The 14,814-nt window shown below is 51.3% G+C and overlaps 1 protein-coding gene across 3 annotated transcripts in view; it reads right to left on the bottom strand.

The window, feature by feature from the left end:
* Positions 1-1,668: 1,668 nt before the first annotated feature.
* ADCY8 (adenylate cyclase 8) overlaps positions 1,669-14,814 on the bottom strand; it is a 173,556-nt gene continuing 160,410 nt past the window's right edge. For all 3 annotated transcript variants that reach the window (XM_019723897.3, XM_019723906.3, XM_019723925.3), the window contains 4 exons: positions 11,694-11,840; positions 6,512-6,604; positions 4,989-5,103; positions 1,669-2,237 (listed from right to left, as the gene is read on the bottom strand). In XM_019723897.3, the coding sequence (XP_019579456.2) occupies positions 1,750-2,237; positions 4,989-5,103; positions 6,512-6,604; positions 11,694-11,840 (843 nt within the window). In that variant the 3' untranslated portion in view covers positions 1,669-1,749. The remainder of the gene's footprint in view (positions 2,238-4,988; positions 5,104-6,511; positions 6,605-11,693; positions 11,841-14,814) is intronic.

Raw genomic sequence — 14,814 nt, 5'->3', positions numbered from 1 at the left:
TTTATAGACTCATTATGCTACCTAGTGTGACTCTTCAGGGATTGTCACGGGGTCATCAATGGCTCCACTATTGAGCCTGGCAACCTTTTCCATATCATGGCAAACAGTTGTTTGCCCCCCTGGGGGAAGAGGATGAGGCTGTCTGGGACCTCTGGGGGGAGGGGAGCGTCTTACCTGAGACACCTCAGGTAGGTGTTTCATTGAGAGCTAGCTACTGTGGATTCACTACCTACAGCTAAGTATATTTTAAACAGGCTGGTGTTAAGAGTCGAGAGTTTATAGATCGATTGGGACGTCATACCTTCCTTTCCACTTCTTAAAACCTTGTCCATTCTTCCAGCACAGAACTTACCAGAATAGATTAGTGTTTGCAAACGTGGGCTTTGGCTTTGGCAGGTGTAGATTCTTACAGAAGCGGCACTACTTCCTGTGACAGTTCATGCTCCTCTTAGCAGTGAGCACAGGAACAATCCATTCCCTGACTGGCCTTGCAGTGAGGTGAGGCCAGTGACTGGTTCTGGCCCAGGACAGGGCACTGATGTGTGCGGCCTCCAGCCTGGTCCCGAAGGCCTTCTGAGTGACCCGCCTTCCCCTTGCTTCTCTTCAGCTGGGCCCAATATAGAGGATGAGCAGAGGACTGCAAACCCTACGTGGAAGGAGGTGAAGGCCCGAAATCATCGCACGGAGGCTCCCTGCCACACACCCGACTGGGTGTCAATGAGGGTAAGTCTCGTATTATATTTTAGCCCCTGAGAGTGGGAGGTATTTGTTAGAGCAGTCAGCTTTTATTGACCAAGGTAGTTCTGAGCCTATTCTACAGCTAAGTATATGATTTGGGAATACCTCTAATTTTCTGAGCTTTCTCATCTGTATGACACTTTCCCAACGGTCCTTTTGGTCATAAGAGAAGGCTCAGGGTGTAGCCTCCCCGGGAAACGGGGTGCCTGCCTAGAACAGCTTCGACCCATTGTCCCTTCAGCAGAGCAAGTGGGCTGATCTCACCCCAGGGCTTTTGTACTTGTGGTTTCTTCTGCTTGAGTCACTTTTCTCCCAGGTCCTATGGGCTGCCTCTTCCTTGCACGTCCTCGCACCAAGAAGCCTGTCCTGGTGGCTCCAGTTAAATCCGCACCCTTGACCTCCGATTCTTCATCACAGTTTTCCTCCTTACTTTTCTTTATTGCATGTACCGCTACCTGAAAGTCGATTATTTGTATATTGGTTTAGAGGAGTATTATCCATTGTACCCCTCCCCCACCCCCATCCTGAATGTTAACTCTACAAGGGCAGGACTTTTGCCAGGATTTCTGTGGAGCCTAGGGAAGCAGAGGCACATGGCAGGTACCCAACACCACCTGGCGGAGTAAACGTCAGGGTGTTGAGAGGAGCACAGCTCATTATGGAAAGAGCTTGGCATTGGGCCTGGCACATGACCAACGCTCTATACCTGCCAGTGGTCACTGATTATCCCACAGGCTCAAGTCTCTGCTTACACATCCTTCTGTCACACTCAAAAGGGACCCTCTCAAGGGCAGGGAGTAGGCCTTATTTTCGCTTCTCAATGAACCCTGTACATAAGAGATGGTCGATAAATGTTTGTGAGTGAAGAGAACCTCAAATCACATCTTTGATCTCGTGCATCCAAACACCAACGAAACCATCCTTGTTCTAAAAAAAATTAAACCTTTTTATTAGTATATTTATTTTATATATAAAAGAAATACAAAAAAAAGAAACACAAAGAAAATGCTTTTATGGCAAATCGGACTTGTCGGGGCCTTCGGCTGGGGGTCCAGGCTCCGACCCGCTGGGCGTCAACAATGTCCGCCGGTTGTAATGGCCTTTGATGATCCCCGGGTTGTTGTTCTCGTTGAGCAGCTGCTTCTGCCTTTGCCTGTTGAGGGACTGGACAAGGCCGAGGACGACCGCGGCCAAGGAGTACTGGCCGGGCAGTCTCCTCGGGGGCAGGATGAAGGGGTTGGGCTGCACTCTTCCCAGGAGAAAGTACGTTTTGATTTTCCCTTCCTGCTCACTGATGCCCTTCACGTAGATCTCCCCTCGGTAGTCGAAAGCGAAGCCCTGGTCCTTCAGGATGAGATAGGTCTCCTCGGGGACTTGGATCCGGCCGCTGACCCCCGTGCTGTCCATCCGACTGGCCAGGTTCACGGTTTTGCCCCAGATGTCATACTGTGGCTTCTTCGCGCCGATGACGCCAGCTACCACTGAGCCGTGGCTGATGCCTGGGAGGGAACCAAAGGAGCAGGAGGTGAGAGAAGCAGGGCATCCCCAAGGCGCCTGCACCCCTGCCGGGCAGCCGTCGGGAAGGGTGTGAGATCTGCGGATAAATCGCCGGGTCCTCATCCCGCCTCCATCACTTATTAGATACGTGACCTGGGTCACTGACTTCACCGAAACAGACCCCCCTTTCCCCATCTGTGAAGTGGAAATAATAAGAGGAAAATGAACGGGACAGTGTAAGCAAAGCCACTGGCATAGTACCTGACAACCAGCGAGCACTCGAGAGAAAGTCATTATTCTCACACAGACGCTGACTAATCTCAGCGTGGGATGGACGGAGCATCGGGATGCTGGGCTCTCTGCAGTTACAGCGCTCTGGGAGCTTGGGCAGACCGTTTCCTTCTCTGGCTCGCTGAGGTCATTCCCTTGGTCCACAGTGACTGCCTCCTAATATGCCTCCCTGTGTCGCCCGGGTCCTCCCGCAGACCACGGTCACACTGCTGCCAGAGCACGAGGGACTCTCGGGCGCCCATCTGATCAAGTTACAACCCACTTGCACACCTGCCCAGCTCCTTTGCCTGTGGGATAAAGCCCCCGCTTCTCAGAGTCCAGGACTTCTCAGAGCTGGACTAGTCAGCCTCACTCGTCACCACCCTGTGCCTCACGTTGCCCTGTATCCGTACTGAACTGGAGAGTTCGCCTTCCCGCTGGCCATGTCCCCGCTTTGTGCCTTTGTCCCTGCCTTTCTCTCTGCTTGGACTATTATTTCCTCCCAATCCCACTGTTGATCTGGCAAATGTTTTTTTAAGATAGTTTCAATGCCTCCTCCTTTCTGAAAAAAGAGTTGTCCAGAATTGATAGCATTTCACTGAACATGTTCGCGGGCACACATGTCTCCTTCGAGTAGAACCTGTCATCCATTCCGCAAACGGACGAGGCACCTGCTAGGTGGCAGTGCTGTGCCAGGCACGGGGGTGTGGTGGGAAAGAAAAGAGACCTAGCCCTGGCCCCCAGGGAGCTTACCTTCTCCTGGGGAGGGACAGGAAGTAATACAAATGTGATCTAGTATCAAGGAATGATAAAGGCTATAAAGAAAAACCAACCAGGTCACAGGGATAGAGAAATATGGGAGGGAGTGCATTTTGGAGTCGAGTTGTTAGGAAAGGCCTTTGTGAGCAGAGATCTGAAGAAAGTGATGGCACAAGCCGTGTAGATATCGGGGTTATCATTCTAGGCAGAGGTAAGAGCAAACCGCCCCTGCCCCACCGCCGCCGTGTATGCATATATAAGATATAATTGACTGTGAAATTTGAGAAACAGATCTTGCAGAATGCATGGGAATCGTAAGGATGGCTACTCTTTAAAATGTGCAGAGCTCTATTTATAGCCATTATCCCATTCACTCCTCATGTTACTACTGTGAGGTAAGCAGGAGAGGTGATACTATCACGTCCAGGTTACATGAGAAAACCAACACTCAGAAGGTTGACAGGACTTGCCCAAAGCCCTAGAGCTGGTGACAGCAGACCCACAGCACAAACTGAGATGCCCAGTCCAGTTGGGAAAATAATTTTCTAAGCCCTGAACGATGCCAGCTGTAGAATACGGCACGCCAAGGGTTGGCCCTGACCCCAGCAACGTGACCTGAATTTACGTAGGATGCCCCTTTGTTCTGGGTTACAGGCCTGCTTTGTCCTTGAGGTTCAATTGTGTAGTCAATTATTTCAGAAAGGACACGTAGAGTTGATGGGAGGTGTGGGAACAAGCCCTGAACAGCCCATCCACAGATGAAAAACGTAACATATTACTTCTTTTAGTTCAGTGTGTGGCATCACTTGGATCTGACAAATCCGATATTGGTATTTCTGGACCTTTTTTTTTTCTCCCTAGCTGCTAAGGGAGAAGCAAATAAAGTAAAATGACACACCAGCCAGAGGAATTTAAAATATGACACTGCAGCAAAAGTTGCTTTAGATTGTACCCTGGCAGTCAGAAGGCTACCGGTCTCGGGGAATCCTGGCGCTGCTGCCAGGGTCACCTTTAGGCTGTGTGATCCTAAGCTAGATACTCCCCTTCTCTGGGCCTGCGTTTACCCGTCTGTAAAATGAGTACACAGACCAGAGCAGGGGCTTTCAGACTGTGTTTTAGGAGGCCCTCGAGCCTCAGCATCGCTGCCAAAGGAACTGGCAAGTTACACAAATTATAAAAGGATGGTTATCCACGTTGCTATGACTTGTGTTGTCGCTTTGCACCAGGATGTCTCTGAGCTCAAAGGAAGGCTGAGCTGCGTGGCCAAGTGAAGCGCTGTCTGATGCCCTCAGGAGTGGAATCCTGCTTTGGCCGTAAGGCATTATCCCCGGAATGGGAGTGCAGTCCGCTGCCTGCCAGCTTCGGGGGACACGGAAGTCAGAATGAAATGACTGACGAGTCAGCTGCCTCTCTGAATAGGGCCTTGGGTGGGTGGGATACGATACTGGACAGTAGGTGGGAAGAGGGGGGGAGCTGTGTTTTCATGTCTGCTTTGTATTTCTGCACACAGGCCAGGGGCCTTCCCTGGCTTCTAGCACCTTGAGAGAGAGGATGCCAGGGGGACCCAAGCTGCCCTTGCCACTGTTCTTGGCAAGGTCGCACCAAGCCTGCTCCATTTTGTAGGAAAAAGCTTTCCTGGCGGGATGCCCAGGGCACGGAGGGCCTGATGGGCGGGGCCAGCCAGCTCAGAGGGGACCCCACATGCCAGCATGAGCGCTACTCACCAATCCGGAGCTCGAAGTTGTTGAACGAATGCTTGTTGATCTCCTGTATGCTTTCGGTCAGGGCGAGCGAGAAGTCGGCCAGGGCACACAGATGTCCCCACTTGTCTTCACATTGCTGCCACAGACGCCAGAGAGCAAGTCATGCATGGTGGCCCACGTGAACAGTCCGGCTGCAGGGGCCCGCTCTCCATCCTAACCCCACCCACACAGCCCTTAGAAGGAAATAACCAGGTGTGTGGGCTCCTGGGGTCTCACGTCCCCAGCATCCAGAAACATGGGGCAACAGATTTCTTAGGGGAGTAGAATATGTGTGGCTCATCATCGTCCTTCCTCCCTTGTCTGTTTAGGTCAATGCACCCTGAATTCCTGAGTCTGCTCACTGGGGTGTGTGTGTGTCTGTCTGTGCGCACACGGGTTTCTCTATTTTCCTGTAGAGTTTCCAGTCTAGGAACCCTGTCTATATCCTTTGAAGAATGCTCAGTGTCTGTCTATTTAAGGTTGGTTTCACATAGACATTTGCTCACAAAACTGCTGAGGGGAATGCCTCTGAAGGTCAGTTTCCTCGTCTATAAAATGGGGCTACGCACCGATCCCCTGCCTGTCTCACAGGGACTGAGACTGCGTGTGAAAGAATTCTGTGCCCCGAGAGAGCCGGGCAGAGGCTGGCAAACAGTCTCGGTAAAGGGCCAGACAGCAAATATTTTAGGCTTTGTGGGACCTCTGGTGTTTGTCCTTGCTCCTCAACACTGCTGTTACAGCTTGAAAGGAGCCGTAGACGAACTACAAATGAATGGGTGTGGCTGTGTCCCAATTAAATTTGATTTACAAAAACAGGTGGTTGGCTGGATTTGGCCTGCAGGCTGTCCTTTGTGGGCGCCTGCCGGAGAGCGCCAAGCATGTGTGCCCGGTTACTGCCTTGCCAGATAGTCACTCTTCTAGATTTTCAGTTGGGAAGAAAACAAGAGAGGGACGAGAGGAAGGGATGAGGATTCCTTCTCCCAGTCACTTAGACTCCCATCCATGCGACATCGATTGAGGACCTACTAAGTGCACGGCTTTGTGTGGGGAGCATGACATTATTTCAGGCGATGCATCCGCTAACTCTGGAAGGTAGATGTCAGTGTGCCACTTAACATTAGGGCCTGGCACACAGCTGACACTCAAAAGAGCAGGAGTTATTACTGTGGTTGTTGATGTTACATATTACTTTTGGAGGAGAAAACAAAAGAATAAGAAAACGGGCTAGCATCGGGTTTTGCAACACGCACAAGTAAATCACGAGGGTACTTCTTCACCCTGACTTTGTTCATCAAGTGAGCAGTGAGGTTCTGGATAAAGCCTAGACGTTTCTCCATCATAAAGAAGCACCGTGTCACCCAGGGGACATGACTTCCCTCGAGAATAATACATAGCCCACAGACAGAATATCCAGTTCATCAGAGCTTCTCCCTCCCAGTCCCTAAGCCTCCTGGTGACGGTGGCTGTAGCGCCCTCAGCGATGTGACACTGGCAGGCCCCTTTACCTGTTTTTCAGGTGACAGGCCTGACACGGCCATGTATGTGCTGCCAATGGTCTTAATCTTCTCAATGTCTTGAAACCGGTCTTCGCCGAGTAGCTGAAATGATGGAGACAGTGGTGTTGGACCCGGTGTGTATCCTTCCAGCAGCCCGGGGCTCCTGGCAATAGTCCCCCAGCCCACCCAGGGGATCTACCCTGACTGGTTTAGCACCCATGAGGTTTAGCTACTTTTCTCTCTGGAAGTCATGCATTCAGAGAGTCAACATATATTTACTGAGCAGCTGCTAAGTGCCAGGTGCCAGGACGGGTGTGACCAGGTACTCTTTAAGGATAAGTCTGTTTCTGTGCATCTTTGACATAAACAGAGCTACCTTATTAGCTTAAAGAAGAAATCACAAATGTTCCCCAGTCCATCAACATATCTTTTTGGCGTTACGTTAAACTTGTATCGTGAATCCCAGCAGTTCTCTTGCCTATAACCTGGTCTAAGCCGCTGTTAGCTTATACCTACCTGCTGCGATCACCTATCTGCTCTGGCCCTTACCCCTCACGCTCAGCACAGCAGCCAGGGTGACCCCATTAGAATTTAAGTCAGGCCGTGTCCCGGCGCTATGCAAAACCCGCCAGTGGCTTCCCATCTCACTCAGGGTCGGAGCCACAGTCTTCACTATGACCTTTCCCTCCTGCCGTGCTCTGTCCACTTTGCTGACTCTGCTCCGGCCACGCTGACCTCCTGCTGATCCCGATGACCAGGCCTGCTTCTGCCTCAGGACCTGGCATTTACTGTTCCCCCGACGGGGCAGTCTTCCCTCAGGGGAGACCGCATCGCTCGTCCCTCACCTCCTTCAGCTCTTTCCTCAAATGCCATCCCACTGGCGTCTTGCTGACCCACCCCATCCACAACTGAACACAACATCCCATCCCCGGGGCCACCTACACTGTAAGATAAGGAAGCAAGTGAAACCCGCATAGGAGACGGTGAAGTGGAAATAAAACCCTGAGTGGGCAGACGTCAAGTGGGGAACAAGGTGTCCCAAGAGGAAGGTGCAGTCCCCTGGGTCGGAAGCTGCCGATGGGCTCAGGATCCATCTGAAGTCACTCCCTTGAGATCTCATCATGTCTCATGGCTTTCCACACAATCTCTTTGCTGAAGACTCCCAAACGTATGTGTCCTCCTTGACCTTCAGACTCACCTACACCATCGCTAAGCGACATCCCCATTACAGGTCTAACAAGCACCTCCAATTTGCCATTCCCAAGCTGTGTGCTCGGTCCCCTCCCCCCACCTGCCATCTTAATTAATGGTGTTTCTATTTTCCCAGTTGTTCTGCATAAAAACCTCATAACCCACATCGATCTGTCAGAAGCTGCTCAGAAGCTCCACCTTCAAAGATACCTAGATTCTGTCTCTGTCCCACTCCTCCACTGCGCAGGTCACACATCCAGGAAGCCGAGTACAGGAACTAAGTTCAAAACTCAAACCCCCTGCTGCCAAGTCTAAACTCTGGCCTCTAATTTCCTTTTCTTGGCAGGTATTTGGATGTAACTTCTGGTTCTCCAACTCTTTGCCTCCCTTTCAGATTGTAATGTCCTCAGGGGCTCATGCCATCCTGGAGGGGGGCGCAAGACAGAGAGGACGCATGGGTTTTCTATAGACCATGTTGCTGCAGGCTCCTCTCAGCATTAAGCAGGAGCTAAGAAAACTTTGGAAAATTCCAGCTCGAGAGAAACTCTTTTGGGAAACATCAACAACACAGGCAGGTGCTTTTGTGATTTGCTGTGTGTGTGTGTGTGTGTGTGTGTGTGTGTCGCTTGATTCACAGCCTTGGCAGCCTTTGTTCATTACGTTCGCTTCTTGAGCTGAGAAAACTGCTGCTCTGCCCTGGCTGAGAGTCTGTAAACGGTGCCCAGGGCAGGAAGTGGCTGCAGCAGCCGGCACGTCCTCAGCCTGGGATCCTGTCTGGCATGTGCCCTCAGACACCTCCAGCAGGTTTGGTCTCTGAGCAGCCTTCGGCTGTTGATGTGTTAGCTCAGCGGTCTCGGCACGCCTGCCTCCAGTTGCCCACCTCCCTCCCTCTGCCTCCTTACAACACATTTCCCCAGCTTCCTGCGGGGAGGGGCTCTCCATCCTCTCTTCTTGTGGGAACTACTTGGCCGAGGGCCAATTCCAGGCCCAGGCAAAGCTGCCTCCTCCTCAGAAGCTGATTAGGAGGCAGCACGAGTTCCTTATTTCATTTAATATCCATGCAGCAAATTTATCTACTCTACAGCTAAAAGCGTCTGGGGCATGAGGGGTTCCTGAGCAGCCCCTTTATTAATTTGCCGGTCTGCATGGAGCAGTGAGATGTGGGAGGGCTCTTCCGTCTTCTCGGGGGACTGGGGCTGTGGGGCGAGGGACCTGGCCTCAGGTATTGCAAATCCTGTCTTGGAATGCATGCTTCTGTGCAATGTTCTGCTTTCCTCTGAGCCAGGAAAGACTTTCGCATGCTCTCAGGTTCCAGGGGTAACTGTATCAGCAAGCAGCATCACTATAAAAGTGAGCACCAGGGCGTCTGGCTGGAGACCAGCCAGGACATCATCTAGAGGGCTGCTCTTGACCCAGATAAAGAAGGCATGTTTGGGTGATCCAAGGAAAGCTGATAGTACTTGGGGTTGGCAAGCCAGAGAATGTATTTCCCTTGTTGACAACATTCTCTTTCCTCTTCCTCTGCCCTTCTACTCCCCCCCCCCCCCCCCCCCCCCCCATTCTCCATTCCCCTCGTTCTCCTCCGCAATCTTGTTCTGAAGATGACAGCCTCCTGGACCTGTTTGCTTCTCCAACTTCCCCTGCAAGCACACATCTCTACCACTAGGGGCGCTGTCCTCCATCTCTGTACTATGTTGGAGCTGTTTTTATGTTGGAAGACCCCCGGTGTTTACAGTTTGGAGCACGGAGATGTGCATTTAGTGCAAATTTATTACCATTTAAAAAAATGCTAGTGAGCACTTTGGGGAGATGGAGTGAAATAGAGTTAAAAATAAAACAGAGCCTGAGGTCTCAACCTTCAGGCAGATTGTTTTTAACAGAGCTGTTTTTGTTTTTACTTGAAAGCATGTTTTAGACTGCACTAGTCCATCTTCACCTTCCCTCTGCCAGCTGGCTTTTGCCTCTCGTTACACAATTAATTAATAAAGCATCCGTTATGAGCATCTCTGATGTTCTAGGCACAGTGCTAGGCTCTGGGGACCTCCCACGATACGTAGGAGTGTACTTTCCAGCTGCCTGAGTTTATGGCCTGGCATGGAGGATGGGAATAAAGGTGCTATTACCACATCATGGCCCTCTGTACGAGTACACTTACCACTGACTCCTTGGTAAGTCGCCCTGTCTCACTGGTCCGTGAAGCCATGAAAGGCGGATGTGATTGTATCTCATTTATCTTGGTCCCACCCCCATCCCTAGGACAACTAGCGGCCATCGTTGTTGATGACTACAAAAGCAGCACCGTGAAATGCCACTTCAGGGACAACCAGGGCAGCACATTGTGGACAAAGCAGACAGTATCGTGGACCTGGCTGTAAATCTGGGCAGTGCCACGTAGTGGTGGCGAAGCCTGGGCACTGCTGGTGTTTCTGAGTCTCGGTTTTGCTTCTTTACAAAATGAAGGTTCGTGATTCCTATCCTGGGGGTGTGGTGTGAGGAAGAAATCACCACTAAATGTGATAGAGTGAAAATGGCACTATGTCGTGAACACCTATAGAGATTAATAAGACGGGTCTCTGCCCCACAACTCAGTGTGGATGTGTGTGTGTGTGGGGGGGGCAGATCTGTACACCGAAGGGTTTCAGGCTCTATGACGGCAGGTTTTTCAGAGCCTCAATTTTTCATTGAAAAAGGAGTGACAACATTTCCCTGCTAGAGGGGGGATTAGAAGAGGCTTCACAAGTAGAAATAATGTTTGAACTGACTGTTGAATGACTATTAGGTTTTCTCTCAAGGGAGAGAAAGTGGGTATGGTGAAGACGGCATAGTATCTGGGCAGAAAGAGCAGTGTGTGCAATAGCCAGATGGGCTTGAGGGCTTGTAATTAGCTAGATGGGGCTGGACAGGGGTCAGCTGGCAGGCAGTGGGCGGTAAGGCCGGAGAGAGTACAGGAAGTGCGGAGCCTCAGGTGACCCTCTGAGGACCTGGCAAAGGGGAGCCACTGAAAGACTGTGCGTTTCAAAGGGATGTGACCAAATACTCCTGCTCTTGGTGGTGGTTGGTGGTGCAGTGCAGGAGGGAGAGCAGTTAGGAGACGATTGCAGTCATCCAGGTGAGAAATAATACGGCCTAAAGCAAGACCAGGGCAGCTCTGGTGGTGAGAAAGGGGCAGGTCTGAGCGCTATTAAGAAGAAGGAATGCACAGGACTCGGGAGCCAAATGGCATGTGGGGGCCAAGACAGCAGACGTGGTCACTGGATGCTGTCGGTACCCAGCCCAGACCTGCTTTATGGGGCCGAGCTCCAGAATGCCGTGAGGGCTGCCTGCTGACAGAGCATCCCTGTACGCCTTTCTGGAGAATGGCCCTGGGTCCATGGGAGGCCCCTTGATGGTTATGCATCTCCACCAGGACAGCCCACACAGCCAATGGCTGACCAGTACAGGGGTACAAAAGCCTGGCCCCTCTGCCTCAGTGAGAAACAACTCTGGGGTGCCGCTTAGGCTCCTGAGCTCCCTGGGGATCAGACTGGGGCTGGACTTGAGCTGAACCTGCATCTTTGCGTGGCTTCTTCCCCAGCATTCTCTCATTTGGCCACTTCCCTTCTCAGGCTTAGGCAAGTGGATGAGCATTGGTGCCCTCCTTCAAGTTGGGGGATGGGAAGGAGAAGACCCACTCCTGCCAAGTCTATTAATATAATTAAAGTGCAACATGAGTATCCCGCCCCCCTACACACACACGTTATATATTCTTTAAACTCATGGAGGCTGGAAGAAGAAAGTACTACCCGAATATATTCTTGATCCCCCCGCCCCCAAGGAAGAAACAATGGCATTTACCTCAGGTGATAATTGTGACAGTTAGATTACATAGTGCACGTTTGTGTCTGTAATGCAGCCTGGAATTCTGTAAGTGCAAAAACTGGCCATTGCTACAATGGACAGCGTGATGCTCTGACAGGGGTGGGTGGCCACTGGGCTGTAAATTCCTGAGGCTTCCGTTTACCTCATCGAAGTCAGCGATGATTTCATTCAATAGGCGCAGGCACTCCACTCCTTGGTTATTCATTTCCGTCTGAGAGTAAAAGTCTGCAAACCCTGGGATGGAGGCGAACATGACCCCGACGGCGTCATAGGATTGAGAATACAGCTCCTGCACAGGGACACACAGAGGGACAGCCAGAAGCGGTCATCAGAGGTGAGGCTCTGCCGCGATGCCCCCCGTGTGTACACTCACCTGCACCCATGCACAGGTGCCCACAGAAAGGACAGAGCAGGGCCTCTGACACCGTCACCTCCATATCGTACCCACAGCATCAACACCAGATGGACCGAGACCACTGGAAATTCATGGTCTTTAGCCTCAGCGGGGCCCCGAGTTCCGACTGCCCGTCCTTTCGTCTTCAGCTTCCTTTTCTGTTCTCCCCAAAGGCTAGCCCGAACCACCCCACTCTCCTTTACGTCGATTCCTCCCAGTAGATAGATGGCCCTGTCTCTTCAGTGAGAAAGCTGAGGCTCAGGGTTCCAACACGCAAACACTGGTCTACATTCATATGGATTTTCCTCTCCTTTGCTTCAACTGCAGACAATGCGTTTTTCCTTCTGCTGAAGGTCAACACTTCTACCTGACCGCTCAACCCCCTTCTAATTTCTTCAGCAGCTTTCCCCCCCCCCCAGTGACCCTTTTCTTTCTTATTTCTTTTCCCTCCACCATCACCTCCTCTTCTAATCGTCTCCTATCAGAATGTGCCCTGGATCCTGCAGACACTTACCAGCCAGTCTCCATCTTCGTCCAAACTTCTCAAACTAGTTTTCTCCACTGCCTGTTCCCACTCTCTCAGTATTGACTCACTTGTCAGGTTGAGATGAAAGGACTCGGGAACAGGCCAGACTGCCAGCCCACGTGGAAAAGTCACTACACAAACCTCAGGTCCCGTCTTCCCGGACACCCGTGCAGACAGGTGTAACGCTCTCTCCCAAGATGTGTGTTTCTTGACGTTTATGCTTTCAGTCGCCCACAGAAGTAACTAGTCTGATAACTCCTGCCCACTCTCCTGTCTATGTGGGTTTCCTAGGACCACCCGCAGGCACATTACTTGTACCTGAATCCTCATCTCAAGGTAGGCTTCTGGAAGAAGCCAAACAAAGACACGTCTGTTTCACCCTTCACTGCTTTTATTCCTACTGTCTGGTCCTTGATGGGGCAAACCCTTCTTTTCTGTGGTCGGCCTCCCTAAGCAGGCTAATGCTTGTTTTCTGCCTTCGCTAACCACTGGACAGCACGTCTCCCTCACACCTTCCCAGACTCGCTGATGGGTCAGGGGGCTGAGCTCGGCGCTGTGGCCGCTCCCTGAGCAGCTCCCTTCTGTAGCCCTTGCCGCCTGCACCTGCTGCCTTCACGTCCATCTCTTTCTTCCTGTGTGGACTCCACGAGGGCAAAGCCTCCATCCCCTTCAGCTTTGTGCATTCACACCATCCGGTTAATAGTGCGGGGATGCCTGCAATATAATGCATGCCCTATGCAGGGTCTGGTGCAAGGTAAACGCTGGAAACTGTTTGTTGAGTGAATGACTCCCCAGCTTTTGTAGGTAACGTGTATCCCCCCACTTTCCAGATAAGGAAAATAAGACAGAGAGGAGTTCAGTCGTCGTTTGGGCTCACACAGCTGGTAGCAGAAGAGCTAGCGTTAGAAGACCCCAGGGCCTTCCCCACTCTGCTCACGGGGGCTTGGCTTCTCTGCCTCTCATGCCCCCGTCTGAGAAAGATGGTGTCTCTGATCCACGAGCAGTCGGTCTTGAGCTTTGAAGTGTGGACGAATCTGCACGGGTGCCTGCACTAGTCCTGTCCAAGACAGCGCAGGGAGCTGGTGGCTGGCTAGACTGGGCTGTGGGGTGGGAGGAGCATGCATGGCAGCCAAGGAGCCGTTCTTGGGGGGGGGGGCATTCCCCTTGACCTTGAACAATGGAGTGACCCCACAAGAGGAGCTTGACTCTGCCTTACGGCTCAGAGAACCTGGATAAGCAAGCTTCCAGAAGCACAGCCCCCAAATAACTGATTTGGAGGACAAAAAAGTAAGTCTCTGTTGACTCTACGACCTCTGTACTAGTTTTCTCAGGCTGCCACGACAAAGCACCACAGAGTGGGTGGCTTGAACAACAGACATGTATTTTCTCACAATTCTGGAGACCGGAAGCCCAAGGTCAAGGTGGCGGCAGCGTTCATTTCTTCCGAGGCCGCTCTTCCTGGCTTGAAGATGCTTGTCATCTCCCTGTGTCCTCACATGGTTTTCTTGTGTGGGTGTCTGTGTCCTAATCTCCTCTTCTTAGAAGGACACCGGCCATATCGGACCAGGGTCCCCGTGCCATGACCTCATTTTAACTTAATCATTTCTTTAAAGATCCTTTCTCCAAAGACAGTTGCATTCGGAGGTACTGGGGCTTAGATTTGCAAAATATGACTTGTGGGGAAACACAATTCAGTCCATAGCACCCGCATTTCTATTTTCTGCTTAAAATAGAGAAAAAAAGAGAAAGCCCTACCCCAGCACCCTGAAACTCATCCCGTAATTACAGAGTTGGCCAAGTCCCCTCCCACTTCAGTATATACTTGGTGACATAAAATGACTGGTCACCAGGGGTTTCTTAATCATCGGTGCGCTTGAATGTTCCAGTGAATCCTACCGCCTCCCACACTCTTCTTAGCTTGAGTTCTCAGCCTTTGTCAACAATTTGAATGTTCTGATTGCTTAAATAATAACGTTAGTAATATCAGCCCCAGCTACTGAGCATGTGCTGTGTGACAGATGTGACACAGATTACTGTACAAACATCATCTCATTTAATGCTCACCCTGACCTCATGGGGTAGCTACAGTTAGGATCCTATTTTATTTGTGGGGACATCGAGGCCCCACCGTTGTTAAGAGGTAGAGTTGGAATTCATAACCAGGCAGTTGACTCTAGAGCCCACGCGGTTCTAATAATAGCAACAGTAATAATAACAGCCACAGCCACAACGGTAATAACCACGGAAAGCAGGGTAATGCCGAGTAATAAATGTCACTGGAATTGGAAACTGGTTCTGGTACTTCCACCTGACGAATGGTTGACCTGACACTGGGGAGGCCCG

This window comes from Rhinolophus sinicus, chromosome 6 (genome assembly GCF_057876585.1).
Source record: "Rhinolophus sinicus isolate RSI-liver-muscle chromosome 6, RSI-T2T, whole genome shotgun sequence".
Taxonomy (NCBI): Eukaryota; Metazoa; Chordata; class Mammalia; order Chiroptera; family Rhinolophidae; genus Rhinolophus; species Rhinolophus sinicus.
The sequence above is the reverse complement of the archived record's forward strand: the minus strand, read 5'-3'. Positions and strand labels throughout refer to the sequence as shown.